The sequence below is a fragment of the Artemia sp. Qi Xiang Cuo genome, chromosome 3, assembly GCF_049724085.1.
Source record: "Artemia sp. Qi Xiang Cuo chromosome 3, ASM4972408v1, whole genome shotgun sequence".
NCBI classification, from domain to species: domain Eukaryota; kingdom Metazoa; phylum Arthropoda; class Branchiopoda; order Anostraca; family Artemiidae; genus Artemia; species Artemia sp. Qi Xiang Cuo.
In genome coordinates, this window is record NC_142796.1 from 28556483 (window position 1) to 28577975 (window position 21493).

At 34.9% G+C, this 21493-nt stretch overlaps 1 protein-coding gene across 1 annotated transcript in view; it reads left to right on the forward strand.

The window, feature by feature from the left end:
* The first annotated feature begins 481 nt into the window (after positions 1 to 481).
* Positions 482 to 21493, forward strand: part of ND-75 (NADH dehydrogenase (ubiquinone) 75 kDa subunit) — an 80073-nt gene continuing 59061 nt past the window's right edge. Inside the window, 2 exon segments of the mRNA XM_089085704.1 lie at positions 482 to 500; positions 16071 to 16243. Coding sequence (XP_088941830.1) covers positions 16091 to 16243 — 153 coding nt within the window. The 5' untranslated portion in view covers positions 482 to 500; positions 16071 to 16090.

The window sequence follows — 21493 nt, forward strand, 5'->3', positions numbered from 1 at the left end:
CCTGATTAGAAATCAAGCAGGGCTTGCACTATCCCCGGATTTTCGGATATTTCTCTGAAAGTCTATGCATCACCCCGAAAAAAATTTGGTTCCTTAAATCCCTGAAAATCCTGCAATCACTGTACCACCCCTGGTGATTTATCACCAGTGACTTTACCTGCCAAATATTACTTTGCATACCATAATTCTTCACTACTCTCTTTTTCATTAATTTTCGTCTCTTTTGTTACTTTGCATAAAAACCAGACAGATGCAAAATGCAATTACAAATATTGCAATATACACAGTTCTTCATATGTTGACAAAAAAAAGTTATCTTTATGAAATGAGTTTAAATCGTTTTGAATGCAGTTTCCCAATTGTTATTTCTTACATCACTCATAGTCAAGAATTTTATTTTCAAGTTGAATAGAATTATAGAAGGCATTCACTACTATACAGCTTCAGCCTTCAGTTGGATTTGAAATTGATAGCCAACAGATTGTTTCTACAGCTGAATTGTAAGTTTACAGAATTTTTTTTTTCTTTTGCTGTTTTTATATAAGATTTTCTTAATGTTTATTACTCAATTGTTGAACGCCTGATAGATTAAATAAAATACAATCTCCTTTCTGAAAAATTTTTACCCCCCCCCCCAAAAAAAAAGTACAAAAACAAGAACAACCCTTCTATTGATACAAAATTTAGCTATAGACTAGGCTATGTACAAGGTTTGAGAATTAAAGATTGAAACGGAAGTTACCCCAAAAATATGATTCATAAAATAATTGTAAATTATTGTCAATAGGGGGGGGGGGGTAGGGGGCTATCATTTTTAAATGATAATGCCTTGTTTTTTTTATTGAAAGTAGGGATACCAAAATATAATTATTTTTTTCATTTACATTGGAGGCGGAAGAAAATGATATCAAATTCCCTGGGAAACCATTGAAATGTTTTGATTGACCCAGTGCCCCCATTGGGACTTGTTCATTGTCTTGGGCATTTCGCGATTTCTCATAGGCTACTGGCTTAATTTGGCTTTTGTGTGTGCTCCCTTTTAAATAGATTCTTTTGATCGTATTGAATGCCATGTTGAATCTATGACTTAGTTTTCCAATAGTTTGAGGTATATCTGAATAATTTTGACATTTTTGTTGTTGTCTGTTTACCCCTTTAGTCATACACTCAATTTTTTTTTTCAATGAACACTAATCTGTTTAAAGTTATTTCGCGTGTTTATTTGAACCATATAGTCAGTCACCTAGTAAATTATTAAGTAAATTAATTTTTAAATTTAAACCTTAGACGGTATCCTATCAAGGTGGTATCCAGAGGGGGGGGGGGGGTAGGGAGGTATTACATTTATATGATAATATCTCGAAATTTTTTGATTGAAAGCAGGGATACCAAAAAGTTTTCTTTTTAATTTAAAGCAGAGACGGCTTCCTATCAAGGTGGTATCCAGCAGGGAGGGGTAGGGAGCTATTATATTGAAATGATAATACCTCGATTTTTTTTTCTAAAGAAGGGATGCAAATAAGTTGATTTTTTTTATTTAAAGCAGAGACGGTATCCTATCAAGATGGTATCCAGAGGGGGAGGGGCATAGGGAGTTATTATATTTAAGTGATAGTACCTTGATTTTTTTTTTATTGAAAGCAGGGATGCCAAAAAGTTGAAAAGTTGACAAAAAATAACAAGATTTTTGTGAGTTATACTTGATGCAGCACTTGTATAGTTTCATTGTCCAAAAGGAAAGGGACATATACGTCCAACCCGTTTTTTTTTTCTTATTGATAAAACGAGTTTATTTTGAAAACATTCATGCATAAGTACCAGGCAGATTCACACTGAAACGAATTGGTGTGACAAAAGCGATATCGACATCCCCGCCTAACGTTGCGCTCGAGTGGCAATGGCGCCCTTGGTCCAGTGCCCAAGTTACATTAAAAGGCAAGGTCATAATAAAAGCTTTCAATTTGGGAGGTTCAAGGAGGAGTCTTTGACATTCTTATGACCTCAGGGTACTAGATGTTGCAACGTTCTGACGTATCTACAGTGGTTTAAAAAATTCGATCACCCCACAAATGATGACCAAAAATATGCACAATATATAACAAATGTAATATTTGAAATATTATAACACTTTTTCAAAGCTTTAAAGAAAAGCAAAAAATGCTAAATACCATTTACTACGCTTGAAAGCTATTTTAAAAAGAAACTCATTGGAGATTTCCATGGATATGACCATAGCAGAAGCTTTGAGCCTGGGTGGGGATCAAAGAGGAGTCTTTTGAGTATTTTGACCACAGGTGACTTATTGTTGCAACTTTCTTAAATTTGGTAATTTTTGTGAGCATTTGGAAATCAAAGCTTAAACTCTATAACTGATACTAAGTCTCCTAACATTTTGCTTGGATTAAAAGTGATGAACTAGGAAGATAATCTCAACATCTTCCTGGAGCTATTTCAGTCTACATTTTATTTCATTAATTACATTTAAAATGGATGAACTTTTTATTTTTTACGTAAGAAAATAGCTGGCACTTTATATTTCTTCATACCGAATAAACCATTGAGTTGTTTCATTGTTATTGAAGTGTTCTCATGTGAAGTGTAATTTAGCTGATATTAGGTATTTATGAGTTTATAATTTGGAAAGAATGCCCAAAAGAAAAAATGAATAATATCCAAAAGAGCAGCCAATAGCAATAAAAAAGCAGCATTTCAGCCTTAGCCTACATGACATATATTCTATAAAGAAGCCAAAAAACACTTCAAAATCTATTTTTTTCTTAAAATTGTTATTAAAAACCTAGTTTTTAATACAAGGAAGGCCTTTAGGAATCCAAAAGAGAAAAAAAACAATCAATATCGAAGTCGCCCATTTCAACTGTTTTAAAGGTGACTAAAGATATATAGGAGAAGAATATTATGAAAAAATTAAGCTTCTAAGTTCAAAGTTATATTCGAAGTTTTTACCCAGATAACTGACGAATTTTGTGATACGGTATTTGAAGTTTTGTATGCAGTAATGCTCGATGAAAAAAAACTATTAATTTTGATAATTATTTATGTTAAGAATACACAGCTAATAGATACTTCAAATATTATGCAAGGGTTCTGAAACGCCACAGCCATTTCGTTTCTACCAGATTTCTACTTCTCTTGATGAATAACAAAGAAGACCAGTTTCCAGCCAGCGACTTGTGAAGTTTTGAACTCTTGAATAGGCTCGAATCTGTTGTAAATTTAAGCTGTGATTTGAGAAAGACTGATGAAACCATTAATGTTTGCGGTCAAAATTGATCACGCCGGCTGCGCGCCGCCGACATCTTACCGGCGGAGTTGCGGCGGCGAGCAGTTTTTGGCCCCGCCGCCGCCGGTCTTCCCTCATCGGCGCGGCGCCGGGGTCTAGTTGAAGTATTATATCCTATGCTTGAAAAAAAGGAAGCTTAGTTAAATTACAACACTTAATCTGATAATGTGAATTTTTTTAAAGATTGTTTTACTTTTAGGGAATGTTTCTCCCCGTTTGTGAAAATCAAGCAAATTCTATCAGGCTTGTAGCCTTTAATAGATAGCACTAAACTTAAAGAAACTTATATATTTGGAATCACCATAATAAACCTCCATTTCATATGTCTATAGGTATAAAAATTCCATTTTTAGTATTTTATTTACTAATGAGCTGCATCACTCCTTACTTACAGTTTGTTACCATGAAATGTTTCAATGTTCAATTGGGTTTTTCCAAATGAAGTATTTGTCTTAAAATTATTTGATTAAATCTTAGAAAAATGGCAAAGAAACTTTGCAAATGTAATATTTTTTAATGTGATAGATTCCTGAAACCTTAGAAAAGGGTTGGAAAGGAGAAAATGGTAAAATTTGAGGCACAGCCCCAACATTAACAGTATCCTGAATAAAACTAGATTAAATAATATGTCCTGTTAATTGTTTTACAAACTGTATACCCACAATTCAAGAGAAAAGACTCTAAACCAATTTTGCAACATAGCTATCCATCCAGTTTCCAACCTTTTTTCTGCTTAGATTAGAAAAAAAAACCATGTTGGGAAGTAGGTTTGCTGTGACCAGTAAAGTGACACAGTACCCTGTTGGATTTTTGAAAGGATTATTTATCATTGTTAAGAAAACTAACCATTTAATAACCACACCATTCCTCAAAACTACTCAAAATTTCGTTTAATTATTAATAAAAATTATATACCTTTCAAAAAAAAATTCAAAATCCTTGCAAAATTCTTAGACTGGCAAAAGTTAGGCTCTGCTTTGTGCCAATAGATGCATCAAACTGAGCTAGAAATACTGTTGTACATTAAGCATGAGGAAGAAAAAGATGAAAAGCTGCCATTCCTAAGGAAAATCAATGAGGTATAAGTTTTTTTCTTAATTTTTTGGGGGGTGTCACTTTATTTGTTGGGGGTTGGTAACTGGTTTAGTACCCTATGGCTTTTTCTTAGTTGGAACAGTAAGAGATGATCCTTAGTATGGCACTATACCCCAGACAAGTAACTTTTCAAAAGATGCTTGTATCTTAACTTTTAGTTATTATTTGCTGTGGTTTGTTCTTTACTAGGTTTCAGCTATTTCTATTGAAACTTAGATAGTCCCCATATATAATGATTTATATTGATCCTTTATGTATTTATTATATTAGCTTGTCAAAAAATGAGCATGAATAAATATTGTATTCACTTATTACATCATATATTGTTACAACCTACAATTATGACACTTCTGTGATACTTCTTCTAGCTATTGTATTAACTAAGAAAAGGAAAAATTCGTGAATAATGCTTGTGTGCCTTTTTTCCCCAGGGGTAATGATATTCAACCAGTGGTCTAAGAATATTTAAAAAAAAAAGCTCATTTGAAAAGGAATTATGTTCTTTGGTGCCATTAAATGCCTCAAAACATTAAATTTTGCCCAAAGATGGCCAAGAGCATGGCGAATTCAAATTCTAAGATGAAGAATCAATTCTTTGTAATAAATAACCCTTGACTGGATTTTTTACAGTTCCCTATCTTAAAAATCAAGGAAATTGTATTTTTGAATAGGGCATGTCTCCTCTTTTTCTTCCTATCTCATCTTATTAATCAAAGGTTGTAAACAGCCATAAAGGTGCTAAATTGAATCCAAATTAGTATATCTAGCACCAATTTAAAGTGTCAAAACAGTTCACACCACAACAAAGTGCCATTTCTGTCACAGACCAACAGTGTTGACCAAATATGGCCACAGTGACAGTGATTGAAAATCCTGAGAAAGCCAATTAACTAAACAACATTTAAAAGCTATGAATTAAGTCTACCCTTTAATGTATCTAGCTACTTGTATGGTTTTTCATATTGCTTGTCATCCTATTATCATTCCAGGCAATGCTTCTCGACCTGTACTGCAGGCTGAGAGTATATACCTCTGCTGCTTACAAAAGGCACTGAACTTTTGTGATCTTTATTTTTACATATGTTTTCAAGTTTCATCAGTTCCATTTCTTTAGCACTAGCATATAAGTAAACTACTCTTGTGTGAAGGTGATTATAAGGTGGTAAAGGTTTGTAAAAAGATAGTGAAGAAATAGATAGTCCATTTGATTCACTGTTTGATACTCTTTCTAAATATAATAATCATTTTTGTTACAAATATTGATGGAAAAGTCTAAAAAAATTTTTTTAATGAAATGAATAAAAGATATTTGTTCAAAATATATGTAGATTCCTAGGGTAAACAAATAATTCTTCAGACAAACTCCATTTAAGGTATTAATCAGAGGCAACGCTATAGCATTGCCTGTAGTAAAGGCCATATGGCTCCAATGTTTTAATTTTTTTTTTCAGAGGAACTTCATGTGGAAGGGGTCGTCGTAGAAACTTCAAAGGGGATTCATTCGATTGGAAATCGAGAGTTCTAGTGCCTTTATTAATATTCGAAAGTGATTGGAGGGCAACTAGCCCCCCCCCCAACGTCCATCATTCTCCCAAACACATCCAATCAAAATTTTGAGATAGCTATTTTGTTCAGCGTAGTCGATTCCGAGATGGAAAATATTTTTTTGAGGAGGAAACTCACCCACAACCCTCAATCCATGCGTTTTAAGTCAAATCCTGGGGGCATATAAGTTTTTTATAGAAGGCGTTGTCGTAGAAGCTTCAAAACTGGCTCATTCGATTGGAAATTCAAAGGGCTAGTGCCCTTTTTAATAGTCGAAAGTGATTGAAGGGCAACTAGCCCCCCCCCCCCACGCTCATAATTCCCCCAAACACATCCAATCAAAATCTTGAGATAGCCATTTTGTTCACCGTAGTTGATTTCCAGATAGAAATTATGTTTTTGAGGAGGACATTCCCCCACAGCCTTCAGGGCCAGGGTTGTAAGTTATGCCCTCTGGGCATATAAGGTTTTTATAGAAGGTGTTGTCGTAGAAACTTTAAAAAAGGCTCATTCGATTGGAAATTCAAAGGGCTAGTGCCCTTTTTAATAGTCGAAAGTGATTAGAGGGCAACTAACCCCCCTCTCAAGCCCACCTTTTCCCCAAACACATCCAATCAAAATTTTGAGATAGCGATTTTGTTCAACGTAGTGTGAACGTTCTGCAAATTAGGTCTTTGAGTATGATAACTCCCCCACAGCCTTCAGGGCAAGGGTTGTAAGCTATGCCCTGGGGGCATATAAGGTTTTGTGTAGACAACGTCGTCGTAGGAACTTCAGAAAGGGCTCATTCGATTGGAAATTTAAATGGCTAGTTCCCTTTTTAATAGTTGAAAGTCATTCTAAGGTAACTGATACCCCTTCCACACCCACCATTTCCCCAACTACATCCAATCAAAATTTTGATATTGCCATTTTGTTCAACGTAGTTTAAAGTTCAGGATATTATATGTTTGAGCAGGATACTCCCCCCACAGTCTTCAGGGGCAAGGGTTATAAGTTATGTCCTTGGGGCATATATGGTTCTTATGGAAGGAATACTGGTATCAACTTCAGAGAGGGCTCATTTGATTGAAACTTGAAAGTTTTAGTTCACTTTTTAAGCGTCAATAGATATTGGAGGGTAACCAGCTTCCCCCCCCCAACCCTTTTTTCCCAAATGCATCCAATAAAAATTTTAAGCTAGCTATTTTGTTAAAAATAGTTCAAAGAACATATAACAAAAATTCCTGTGTCAACACACCCCACCAGGGCCCGGGGGCAGGTGTTGTAAGTTATGCCCTGGGGGTATATATGGGTCTTATTGAAGGGATGCTCGTATTAACTTCAAAGAGGGATCGTTTGATTGGAAATTGAAAGTTCTAGTTCACTTTTTAAGAGTCAAAAGAGATTGGAGGGCACCTAACCCCCCCCCCACGCCCATTTTTCCTCAAACCCATCCGATAAGAACTTTGAGATAGATTTTTTTTAAATAGTTCAAAGACCATATTACGAAAACTCAGGGGTCAACACAGTACCCCCAGGGCCCGAGGTCAGGTGTTATAAGTTATGCTTTGGGGGAATATATAGTTCTTATTGAAGGGATACTCGTAAAAAATTCAGAGATGGCTCATTTGATTAGATATTGAAAGTTCAAGCTCAATTGTCAAAAGAGATCCGAGGGCAGGTAGCCCCCCCCCCCGCCCCGCACGCCTTCTTTTTCAAAACCCATCTGATGAAAATTTTGAGATAGAAATTTTGTTAAAAATGGTTCAAAGGTCGGTTAAGAATAAATTTGGTGTCAATACAACCCCCCAGGGGACAGGGGAAGGCGTTCTAAGTTATACCCTAAGGGCATGTATGATTCTTATGAAAGGGATACTCTTATAAACTTCACAGAGGGCTCATTTGATTGGAAATTGAAAGTTCTAGTTCACTTTTTAAGAGTCAAGAGTGTTCAACTAGTCCCCCCCCATCCCCAAGCTCTTTTTTTCCCAAACCCGTCCGCTACAAATTTTGAAATAGCCAGTGTTTTTTAAATTTTTAAAAAATTAGATAAAAAAAACGCCCCCCCCCCAGAGCCCGGGGGATAGGCATTGTAAGTGCTGTCCTGGGGGCGTTTATGGTTATTATGAAAACGATATTCGTATAAACTTCGGAGAGTGCTAATTTTATAATATTTTGAAGGTTCTAACTCACTTTTTATGATTCAAAAGATATCCGAGGGCAACTAGCCCCCCCCACACACACCCTTTTTTCCCCAAGCCCATCCGATAAAAATGTTATAATACCCATTTCTTTAAAAACTGTTCAAAGGTCAGATAAGAAAAATTCCTGTGTCGACGGAACCCGCCAGGGCCCAGAGGCAGGAGTTATGAGTAATTCTCTAGGGGCATATATAGTTCTTATGGAAGGGATGCTCGTATGAACTTCAGAGAGGGCTCCTTTGATTGGAAATTGAAAGTTCTTGTTCACTTTTTAAGAGTCAAAAGAGATCGGAGGGCAATTAGCCACCCCCTCCTCCACGCTCTAAATGCATCAGATAAAGATTTTGAGATAGACATTTTGTTAAAAATAGTTCAAAGTTCTGATAACATAAAACTTCGGTGTCGAACCAGCCCCCCAGGGACCGGGGGTAGGCGTTTTAAGTTATGCCCTGGGGGCATATATGGTTGTTATGGAAGGGATGCTTGTATAAACTTCCTAGAGGGCTCATTTGATTTGAACTTGAAAGTTGAAATTCACTTTTTAAGAGTCGAAAGTGATTGGAGGGCAGCTAGCCTCCCCCCCCCACACTCCATTTATTTTTTCCCCAGAGGCACTTTAGATAGAAGAGCTCGTCGTATAAATTTCGACATTCGATTGGAAATCGAGAGTTGTAGTGCCCTTTTTAAGAGTCAAAAGTGATCAGAGGGCAATTGGCTCCCCCCCCCCAATTTGAGGTAGCCATTTTGTTAAAAATAGTTCAAAGATCATAACGAAAACTCCTTTACGTATGGTCATTTCGTTAAAAATAGTTCAAAGGTCAGATAAGAAAAACTCCTTTGTCGATACACCCCCTTTGTCGACTCCTTTGTCGATATGCCCCGGCCTCAGGGCCGGGGCAGGCGTTGTAAGTATTGTTCTGGGGGCATTTATGGTTCTTATAGAAGGTATGCTCGTATAAACTTCAGATAAGGTTCATTTGAATAGAAATTAAAAGTTGTAGTCCATTTTCTCAGAGTGAAAAAAGATCGGAGGGCAACTAGCCCCTCCTGCCCTCCACGCCCTTGGGTGTATCGGATGGACAAACCTATCCGATAAAAATGTCTAGTGACCATTTTGTTAAAAATAGTTCAACCATCAGATATTAAAACTCCAGGGTTGACACACCTCCCCAGGGCCCAGGGACAGGTATTGTAAGTTATACTCTGGGGATATATATGGTTCTTATGCAAGGGATACTCGCATAAACTTCAGAGAGGGCTCATTTGATTGAAAATAGAAAGATCTAGTTCATTTTTAATGTGTCAAAAGAGACCGAAGCTTAATCTAGTCCCCCCCCCACGACCTTTTTCCCCAACCCTATCCGATAAAAATTTTGAGATAGAAATTTTGTTAAAAACAGTTAAAACAACAGATAAAAAAAAGTCCGAGGTTGACACAAACTAATTTTTTACCTCTGGTATTGTTACTTTAATGTCAGTTTTGATACTTTGATGAATATTTGATTTTTTTTAAGTTTGATTTTGAAATAAGAAATTTTTAAAAACTTGAAATTTTTCGCAACAAAAAACGAACAAAAATGAATTAAAAAAAACTTTCCGAAAAATAATTTTTTAAAATAAAATTAAAGTCAATTTTAAACTTAAGCTGAACAGATACAAATACCTTTTAAAATTAAAACTCAAAACGACCAGAAATTACTATTAAAGAATAAATGAAACCCAAAACGAACAGAAATTAAATAAACAATCATAGCAAAAACATACAGCAAGTAGTAATATAAATAAATAAATAGATCTTAAAGCGAGTAATGATTAGATTGAATATGAAAATCAAGCTTAAGACGAATAAAAATATTTTCCTATTGAAGTATAAATGAAACTTAAAAAGAACAGAAATTAAATAAACAATCAATGCAAACAAACATACAATAGATATTAATGTAAATTAATAAATAAATTTTAAAACGAGTGAAACTTAACTTTAATATGCAAATCAAGCTTGAAACGAACAAAAATCACCACAAACAAGAAATCGGGTATGACCTCCTTGTCTCACTGTAAAAGTCTAAAACCTACTGTGTCACTGGCGCTTTCCTGAAAACTATAAGCGCCTTGAACAGTCTTGGAAAGTATAAACAACATCAAATTGAATATTTGATGTGTATTGATATTAACTGTTGAAAGTTCCATCAGTTCAAGAATTTATTTCATTTTAATTTTATTTTTATTTTAAATGCTGGAAGAACTGGAAAAGAAAATATTTGTATTATAATCCGTTTTCAGTTAAGAGCCAATGACGCAGTAGGCTTTTGGTTTTTATTTACAGTTAGGAAAGGAGGCAGTATCCAAACACTTGTTTGTAGTGAAACTATATTCGTCTTTAACAGCTTTAAAAAGAGTTAATAAATAAAACTGAATATTTGATGTATAATGATACTAATTGCTGAAAGCTCATCAGTTCAAAATGTTACTATAATTTTAATGATTATTTTCAATATTAAGTACAAAAGAAAATATTTGTCATAAAGTTGGTTTTCAGTAAAGCGCCAATGACGCAGTAGGTTTTAGACTTTTACAGTGAGAGAAAGAGCTCACACCCAAACTCTTAGTTGTAGCGATTTTTGTTCGTTTCAAGCTTGATTTGCATATTCAATTTAAGTTTCATTCGTTTTAAGATTTATTTTTTAATTTACATTAATATGTATAGTATGTTTGTTTGCATTGATTGTTTATTTAATTTATGTTCGTTTTAAGTTTCATTTATACTTCAATAAGATTTTTTTTTTTTTTTTGTATTAAGCTTGATTTTCATATTCAATCTAAGCATTACTCGCTTTAAGATCTATTAAATCATTTATATTATTACTTGTTGTATGTTTTTGCTATGATTGTTTGTTTAATTTCTGTTCGTTTTGGGTTTCATTTAGTCTTTAATAGTAATTTCTGGTCTTTTTGAGCTTGAATTTTAAAAGGTATTTGTATCTGCTGAGCCTAAATTTAAAATGGCCTTTACTTTTCTTTGAAAAACTTATTTTTCGGAAATTTTTTGTTAATTAATTATAGGAAACAGTCTAGTTAGGTGAATGAAACTTTCAAAGATTTTTAGGAATTAAAATTTTGGCTAATTCCTGGAAGTTTTCTCTTTCTTGGCTCTCCTTTTGTCTTTAAAATATATAAGAAAGTTTGCTTGTAAAATTGTTGTATGAATAAGGGACAGATGCTTTATGTTATGCGACAGTTGTATTTTTTTTCTTTCGCTGATTTGGGAAACTGCCCTCCTGTGCAACCTTCTTATGCCTTCTTTTTTATGCTCTTTCGAAATATAATAAAAAAATTTTTTTTTACAAATATTGATGGATAAGTCTTAAAAAAATTATGTAATAAAATTAATAACAATTATTTGTTCAAAATATATGTAGGTGTCTAGGGTAAACAAATAATTCTCCAGACAAACTCCATGTAAGGTATTTAAATTCAAGGAAATGGTCTAGCTAGGTGAATGAAAGTTTTCGAGATCTTCCGGAATTAATATTTAGGCTAATTCCTGGAAATTTTTTATCACTTGGCTTTCCTTTTGTCTTTAAAATATATAAGAAAGTTTGTTTGTAAAGTTGTTGTTTGAACATGGGACAGATGCTTTATGTTTAGGGAAAGTTGTATTTTTTCTCTTTCACTGATTTTAGAAACTATTCCCTCTTTTGCAACCTCCTTCTGTCTCTTTTCCTCTTCTGCCTTATGTGTGTTTGTCTGATCAATAACTTATCTCATGCTAGTCCTTTCTTAAGAGGTTTTACTTATAGACTAGGGCTATATGACCCCATTAAGGGGTCTGCTATGGTGCACATCATATTGTTTCCTTTGCAGGATTAATCTTTGTGTATAATCACCCTGTTTTTCATCCAGCAACTCCCATTGCTGGTGTTGATGTTCATAATCCCCAAGAGCAGCTTTATAACATAATATTTAAGACATCTTTGTCTGTCTCTCTGTGTCAATTTTACTTTTTGCTTAAGTTAACATGAAACTGAAGACGGTAGTATTTGGAGGTGGAGAATGTCAACTTCCGATATTGAATGCCGAACTTAGTGGAATATGTATACACACTTATTATTATTATTATTGCCATTCTGGACTCATTCACTAAACTAAGTTGTGGCTCAGGCAACGAAAATCTATTCCATCAACACAAAAAAAATATGTAGTACCTAAAGCTTCTGGGTTGTTGATATACCTGGGTGTTTGGAGATATGGCCTGCCTATCTATTTCTCCCTTTGTTGAAGAACCTGTACTGGCACTGTCAAGGTGTCTACCATTGTTTTTCCTTATTCTGAGAACACCACCTGTATGTTTCAAACCGCTTTTGACAGACAACACTTCTCCCGTGGAAGAAAGGAGAGGGTCACCTACTACTTGCCAGTCATCAGCATCAAGCAACACTTGATTTTCAAAAACTGATAGGAGCAAAAGAACTTCTTTCTCTCTCCTTAGATTTTTACTCAAGGGGTCTTCCTGCACCATGATTGGTGCTTCATATGTCCAGAGAGATTCACCTCCCTCCCCCCCCCTCTAGCATTATTTTGTTAGCCATTACTAGCCTTTATCTATCAAATCTTGGGAACATATTATACAAAATACCATGCTTTCTGGTCAGACACTGGCGTAATGGTGACCAAACTTTGCAATACCAGGCTCTTACTTGTGGCTCATAAGAAGATTGTTAGCACTTTCCATATACGCACTTAAATCAGGTTCAGGTTCATACATTTTTATTAACAAAAAAACAACTCAATGTGACAACAAGTCGCACTAAAGCAAGAAGATGCTTTAAAATGCGACCGGTTGGATATCATGCATGCCAAATCATCAAACCAATTAACATTAAAAAAGGGGAAAAAAATAATAATAACAAAAAATAATGATAAATATATAATGGCACAAAATATATATAAAAAAGAAAAAAAAATTAAAAAAAAAAAAAAAAGCCTTCTCTCGAACCATTAACACTACCAAATTCCTGAAAAGAAATGATTTTTAATACGGGTTTTAAGTTGCGGCACACTTTCAGCTTGACGAACAGAATCTGGGAACGAATTCCAAACTGACAGGCCCATGTGTCTGGTCACTTGACTCGCTCTCGTTGTGTTCTGTGGCTCAGATGCAAGACTATCCGCACTCCTAGTCGAATAATCGTGATAAAATGAATTAGGCTTAAAAATGTTCATAAAAAAATCCGGTGCAAAACCATTCAGACACTGAAATACAAAAACTCCAATTTGATAATCCCTTATTTCACCAACCTTTAAAATTTTAAACTTTCTAAAAAGTGATTCAGTGCTATCAACACCACGATCATACCTTCCAATCAACCTTATAGCCTTATTCTGCAGAACTTGAACTCTTCTAAAATTGCAACTAAAATTACTCGCCCAAATCAAACAACCATAATTTATATAAGGCGCTATTATGGAAAAATACAATAAAAGCAGAATTCTTAAAGGTAAAAAATTTTGAAAACGGTTCAGAACTCCAAGGCCTCGCGCCAGCTTGCATGCTATAATGTCGCAGTGTTTTCTCCAACTCAAGTTTCGATCCAGGATGAATCCCAGATATCGGATCTCTTCAACTTGTGAGAGCAGTAGGCCATTGTAAATAATGACACCAGGGAGAGTGGGAGCAGAACCAGTCCTCGTAAACATCATAAAATTAGTTTTTGATGCATTGACGCTAAGTAGGCTAGCACAAACAAATTCATGTAGGCCATCCAGTGCCTTATTAGCCTTGAACAAGAGCTCTTGCAGCGACTTTGCTGCAATCACTAAAGCCGTGTCGTCAGCAAAAGAAGTAACTGAAGCTCCGGGAATGTAGAATCTCATTGTGTCTATAAATATCAGGTACAGGAGAGGGCCAAGAACTGAGCCCTGTGGAACACCACACTTTATGGGAAACGGCTGAGAAGATTTATTACTCAAAGTCACTCGTAGCTTCCTTTCACTTAAATACGATTCAAACCAATTTAAAACACTACCCTTTATGCCTAAATAACACAGCTTTTCTAATAAAATCTTAAAATCAACAGTGTCGAAAGCTTTTCTAAAATCAATAAAAACGCCCATGCACTGCTCGCCATTCTCAAGTGCTGAGTTGATATTTTCCAGAAGATGCTGGACTGCCTGCATCGTCGAATGTCCTTTCCGGAATCCAAATTGACCATCGTGTAAAACACCAATTTTCACCAGATACTCATAAAGCCGGTGATGAACAATCTTTTCATAAACTTTTGAATAAATCGGGAGAATTGATATTGGTCTCCAATTAGATATATCAGTTTTGACTCCACCTTTGTGCAACGGTACAACTTTAGCTATTTTAAGCGCACTCGGAAACATCCCCTTTTCCATAGAAATATTGATAAGGTATACGAGGACAGGAAGCAAATAAACCAGAACCGACTTGCGCGTTCTAAGGTTCATTCCATCAACTCCTGCACTGTTTGACTTAATCGTGCTAACAATTTTGCGTACCTCCTCTTCAGTATAAGGCTGGAAATGCATTTCGAAACCTCTTCCTCGCTCATCAACAAAACTGCTTGATTCGAAAACATGGGAGCTCCTTGCTTCTTCTTGAATCTTGCAGCCAATTTCAGAGAAATATTGTCCAAATGCGTTGCAGATTTCCTCAGTTTCTTCCAAGGTCCTATTATTTAGTACAATTTTTGGCTCCGATGGCTTCATAGGGCCTTTTAGAAGATCATTCACAACTTGCCATGTTGCTTTGGGGTTGCCTTTACTTTCTTCAAATACATTTGTAAAATATGCCTTCTTTTTTTCCTTCTTAGGGCATTTGCCCTATTCCTTGGCTCTTTATACATCAAATGGAGCTTAATATTCTGCGGATCATTCAGATGCTCCTCACACGCCTGATTTCTCATATTAAACAGATTCAGCAGCTCATTATCACACCATGGTTTTCTTGGTTTATTCTTTCTGGGGTTTGTTTCTTTAAGCGGACACGTCCTATCATAAACATTCGACACTATTTGGTTAAACTTTTCAAATGCTTCCGACGGATCATCTTCATTCAGTACTGTTTCCCAGTTAATAACACTAATTTGTTCTTCAAATTTTTTCAGATTAACTGGCTTCAGTTCACGCATTGGTATTTTATTCTTTCTGTTATGTTTCTTCACTTCAGAATTCAAATGCAATACAACCGGAAGATGGTCGGAGGCTGGGCTTATAACAACAGAGCAGTACGCTTTACTTAGTATCGCTGAAGACACAAACACATTATCGATGAGCGTTTCCGAATGATCTAAACGAAATTATATGTATATGGAAGGGTCATTCAGAAAATATTGAACATTTTATGTTATTAAGTGATAGCATCACCATACCATTTTCTTTTTTTGTCATCTTTGTTTTGCTTCTTTTCAAATCTTTAAAATGAAAATATTAAATAAAAATATTTTCAAGATCATGCAATACCCCCCCCCCCCCATCTAGTGCCTCTTATTTTTCTTTTGTATGGCTCTAGGCATAATCCACTAGGATGGATTAATGCACAGCTGTGCAACTTTAGCATGTGGAATACAATTAATGATCCTGCCATGCCTGAGATTTGTAGTGTCACAAGGTTCTTGAATGCAAGAAAACTGCAACCAATTGAAATTTCTGGCCAGCCTTCTGTTGTGACTGATTCTCCTATCCTCTATATATGTGACTCCTAGCACAGTTGCACATAAATCAGTTACTGAGGAGAGGGGATAGAAAATATAAAAAAGGAAACTATGAAACATTGTTTTCCAGGTGAGTGATTCTCCAGGTTGTTTCTTGAAGATTCCCCATCTATTTTCTTTGATTGCAGGTATGGTTTCTCAGTAGTAGCTATTAACCATTCCTCAAAAGCCCAAATTCAAGTGAATAAAACAGGTTTCTTTGTTTTACAGGCGTTTGCATTGGTTTGAAGATGGCACTGAGAATCCCTTTGGCTAGGGTTTTAGCTAAGCCAAATGGAGTCATAAGCTCAGGAACACGTGCTGCTTCTTCTGCACCAGAAAAAGTTGAAGTATTTGTTGATGACAAGAAAGTATTGGTAGATCCTGGAACCACTGTTTTACAGGTGATTTGCTTTTTTTATTCTTGAGTAGTTTATTTTATTCTCAAGTCCATGAGTACTATTGCACTAGCTTAAATATAACAACATTTTTCTTACAGTATTCAGTCTGTGTCTCTCAATATGAATTTTTATTTTGTGCTGTGCCTAAAAAATTATTCTTTTTATACATACAAGTGATTTTTCTTTTGATTCTTTCTCTCACTTTCTGAAGACATATTCAGCTTATTATAAATAAATAGAATGATAAATATTTGCCATGTAACATTATTTTGAAATTAGTAATTTTCATTCAGATTCACAATATGTAATGAAAAATGGCCTGAAACTCTCAAAAATTAAGTCAAATTGAAATAACAAGTACATCCTTAAATCAAAATTGTTGAAAGTCCTTGAATGGAGGATTACAATCTCCTACCTGGAACAACCAGGACACCAAAATTAAAAAAATTGTGCTGCCATGCTGAATCATGAAAATAAATGAAACCTATTAGTAAACTTTGGCATCTCTTTTTGTCTTTTAAAATTAAAAAATTAACAATCTGTTGATTCTTAAAGACAGTTATTTCTTCAAAGGACAGCTATGCTAGCTGTTTATTACCATAAGTTTTTAGCTTATTTTGGCAAGATTTTACTAATCAGACTAAAAAAAAAGCAAGATTTTACTAATCAGATTAAGACAAGTTGGACCTCATATTAAATTATAAATTTTAGTTCTTCCTGTTGAGGCATCTCTTTTTGTCTCTTAAAATTAAAAAAGACAGTTACTTCTTCAAAGGAGAGCTATGCTAGCTGTTTGTTACCATACTTTTTAGCTTATTTTTTGCTGTTTTTTTAACCTCATTTCTTTTTTTTAAATTGATATGAGATTATAAATTTTAGTTCTTCCTGTTAAGGCATCTCTTTTTGTCTCTTAAGATTAAAAAAAACACTGTCTGTTGATTCTTGAAGACAGTTACTTCTTCAAAGGAGAGTTATAGTAGTTGTTTGTTACCATACGTTTTTAGCTTATTTTTGCTGTTTTTTTTACCTCATTTCTTTTTTTAAATTGATACCTTTTACTGTGAAAAAATAGGTAACTGCATATAGAGGTTTTTTTTTTCATTAAAAACTGATTTTTCCCCCAATTATTCGAGACATGTATGGTTTTGTAAGTTTCCACTTAACTGGTTCAGTAACAATTTCATCAAGTAACATTTGTAACATGTTACAAATCAGTAACATTTCTGTTTCACTGTCCTTTGTACTTTGAAGGAAGTTCTTAGTTTAAGTTATAATTAATCCTGACCCTACACCTATAATTAGAGACTTTTGTTAAAAGAAACATTAGGTAGAAACTTGGTAGTTTATTTATAAACAGATATCAACTGATTTACCGGTTTTTCAATGATGTCACTTTAAGCAAAAGTTGTTTCTGGAACACATTTAGACTGGTTATCTGTGTTTCTGACTGTTTGTTGATTAAGCATATTATAAAGGGTCTTTCCTACTTAATATTGAAGATGGTTTTATTTGAAACTGATTCATTTCTTCATTTGAAACTGAGAACTCAGGCCTAAGTACAAAAGAAAAACATAATCATATAAAAAATGCCTTAGATAAAAAAAAAAATTTTACTAGTCAGATTAAGACAAGTTGGACCTTCTATGAAATTATGAATTTTAGTTCTTCTTCTGTTATTGTGTCAAGCTGGATGTGCTAGTTGGATGATACATTGCTGCTCAAAGTTGTCAAACTGCCTCTTGTGAAGTTTTCCCTGTATTCAATGTCATTAAATAGTAATTTAGAGCAAGAACTTGGGTGAGTGAGCAGGATTTACTCTCTCAGCATTCCTGAACCAGTGCAATTTCCGTCTTATATCTTTGTTTAGGATTATGTCTGGTGACTAGTCTTCTTTTGTCTTCTTCATTTGTTACATTAGTCTAGTAAAAATGCGGTTTGACCTCAAACAAATTGTTATACAAATGTTTCTTTCACTATTGACTAAAAGATATGTGCTGATTCCGAGTCCGAAAAGTTTACCGCTCTATGTCTTTTATAAATTTGAGTTGTTTTAGGTTGAATTTGAGGTTGAGGCAAAAAACATTGATTGAGTAAATACCTGCTAATGTCATTAGATATTTCATTTCTACGCTCTTTTTTACTGATGAACATGAAACTACACGTTTAAAGTCAAAAGAATTGTTTGGGGCTTAAAGCTTTGGGAGAGTGAGGTTGGGGAGAGATTCGAGGAAAATTGTGAAGTAAAAGGGGTCAGCCTCAAACAAATTGCTATACAAATGACTCTTTCACTATCTGACTAAAAAATGTGTACTGATCCCGAATCCGAAAAGTTTGCCGCTCTAGCTCTTTCACAAATTTAATTTTTTTTAGGTTGGGGTTGAGGGTGAATTTTTTAATGTAAAGAATGTCATCCTGAAAAGACAATTCTAAATTTAGGAAGTGGTTTAGGGGTTTGATTTAACATCCCTAATACATCAGAACATTACAGCAACTTGGATTGAGGATGGAGAGGGTGAGGTAGTCTCTGAAGCAAATTTGAGGTACATAAAAGTCTGACTTTTTTGAAAATCGTCATTTTCCACGAGTTTCAAAGGATTTTCAAGTCTCCGATTCTTTTTCTTTTTCTAGTTTTTTAATTGATGCTGGTAAAGGTTTGCGGTACATTTGAGGTACAAGAATTAAAAATTCTATGAAGATTTGTTGCAATTCAAGACCCCCTTGTCTTGTTGCAATAAAAAAAATTTTTAAGCAACCCAATGGGCATGCTCCAAGATATTGCCTGTGAGGCCTCTTCCCTTGACATGACAGTTAACCCTTCTAACTCGCTTTCCCTCCTTCAACTTTTAAATAAATTTAGTTGCCCCCAATCACATTTATTACATGCGTACATTTCTTTTGTGCGCCCCATATTAGAGTATGCTTGTCCTGTGTGGCACCCTGGCCTCTCAAATGACGCAACATAAAAAATTGAAAATGTCCAAAAGAGAGCTCTAAGAATTATTTTTAAAGAGGGCAAGATACCATATTTGCATTTATTAAATATTTCAAAACTAGAGACCCTCGAGAGAAGAAGAAATAATTTGTGCCTCCGTTTTAGTAAGTTGGCACTTTTGAACCCCCGTGCTGCGAACCTTTTCCCTGAATACCATGCACCTGATAGAAATCGTCCTCCACGAACTGTGCCCCAGCCTATCCCCACCTTATCTCCCATTCTTTGTACTACCTTGCGGTATAAGAAATCTTTTATCCCTTTTTTTACTGATAATAAATAGTTGTTAATTTGTACATAAATTTTATCTTATCTCTTACATGATAAAATAAACAGCTCTTTTTTTTACTCTTTTTTTTCCTATCCCCTTTTTATGTTATTTTTTAAACTTTGTTAATGTATATATTATTTATTTTTTCAGTTTTATCAGTTTTTATCTTTTTAACCAGTTGCCATTTTGCAGTTTTTAATATAAGTGACAAAGGAATCATATAGAATTCCGATATTTATGTTTTTTTTTCTTTTTTGCATTGTTTGCCAATTTTTTAGTTGTTGTGCTTTTGTTATGTTTTTTTTTATTTTTTTTTTTTTTTTTTTTTTTTTTTTTTTATGGACTTAGAAATTCGAATTTGGCTCTTCAGGGCTTGTGATAGTAATTTCTCGAAATAAATATCTATCTATCTATCTACCCCTTGAATTAACCCCTTTTTTCACAATTTTCGTAGACTACATGGTCATTGTAGCTAATCTTTGCTATCAGGCGTAGGCGTCTCATTTTAAATGCGAGAAAAGTGTATTCGTTTTCGGCTTTTTCTATCCTTGATTCACACCCATAGAGAAGAATGGGCATGGTCAGGCTGTTAAAAAGATGAAGGGCTGTGAAGAGTCGAAGTGTCTTGTCATGTTATAACTATGTTTTGTTTGTTTCTGTTAGTATGCATCCCAAACTGTTTCGTTAATTGAGAGATTTTGTCACCCTGACTTTGGGAGTTCATGGATGGTCATAGATAGCTGATTGATAGTATCAGCATGTGCTAGTTTGTCAAGCAGAATCCCACCTATTTCTGTCCCATGCTTGGTGGATATCAGAGAGAAGATGGCACGCAGGAATAGGTTGAACAAATATGGTGGAAATAGGAAATTTTCAATCAAATGAGCCCCATCCGCAGTTTATACAACACCTCCCCCCTATTCCATTAAAACCTTATATGCCCCAGTGGCATAACTTACAACCCTTGCCCCAGGGCTCAGGTGGGTTGTGTCAACCCTGGAGACATTGTTTTATGTTCTTTGGACTATTTTGAACAAAATGGCTATCTAACAATTTAGATCACGTAACAATTTAGGGAAAAGATGGGGTCGGGCGCGGGCTAGTTACCCTCTATCACTTTTGACTCTTAAAGGGGAGCTAGAACTTTCATTAAATGAGCCTCCTCTAAAGTTTATACAACCATACCTTCAATAAAAACCTTAGATGCCCCCAGGTTCTAAGGGGCTATTTCAACCCCTTATGCCCTGTTATATGATCTTTAGACCTATTTTGAACAAAGTGGCTATCCCAAAACTTCTATCGGATGCATTTTTGGAAGAGTAAGTAGGAGAATCTAGTTGCCCTTTGATCTCGTTTGACTTAAGAAGGGCACTAGAACTTCTGATCTCCAATCTAATGAACCCCCCTCTGAAGGTTATACGACCACCCCTTCCATAAAAGCCTTATATGCTAATAATTGGTAATTAGTATAACTAGTTTCCCTGAGGGCTGTGGGGCGGGGGGGGGGAATTGTCATTCTCAAAGACATAATTACTGGATTTTTCAACTACCCTGAACAAAATGGCTATCTCAAAATTTTGATGAGACATGTTTGGAGAAATGATGGGCGTGGGGGGCTGGTTGCCCTCCAATCACTTCCGACTATTAAAAAGAAGTCCAGAACTTTCAATTTGCAATCGAATGAGCACCTTTCGAAGTTTCTACGACAACTTCCTCTATAGGATTTGCCCTGGTTTAAAAAAAAAATAACACGTTGTTCCACCACCGCTTTTTACTTGGGCAGTGCTATTGCGCTATCTATGACAAAGCAAATCGATAAAAAGAAAAAATTTGCCTCATACCAAAAAAAACTGCCACAGAAAAGAAGGAAATGTTTCCGTCAATTCGTAAGTGAAGGAAGATTTATTTTGCGAGGAGTTGGAGACAGTACTAAAAGTATTATTGTCAGTTTAATATACATATACTGATATTTAGTAATCAAAATTTTAATATT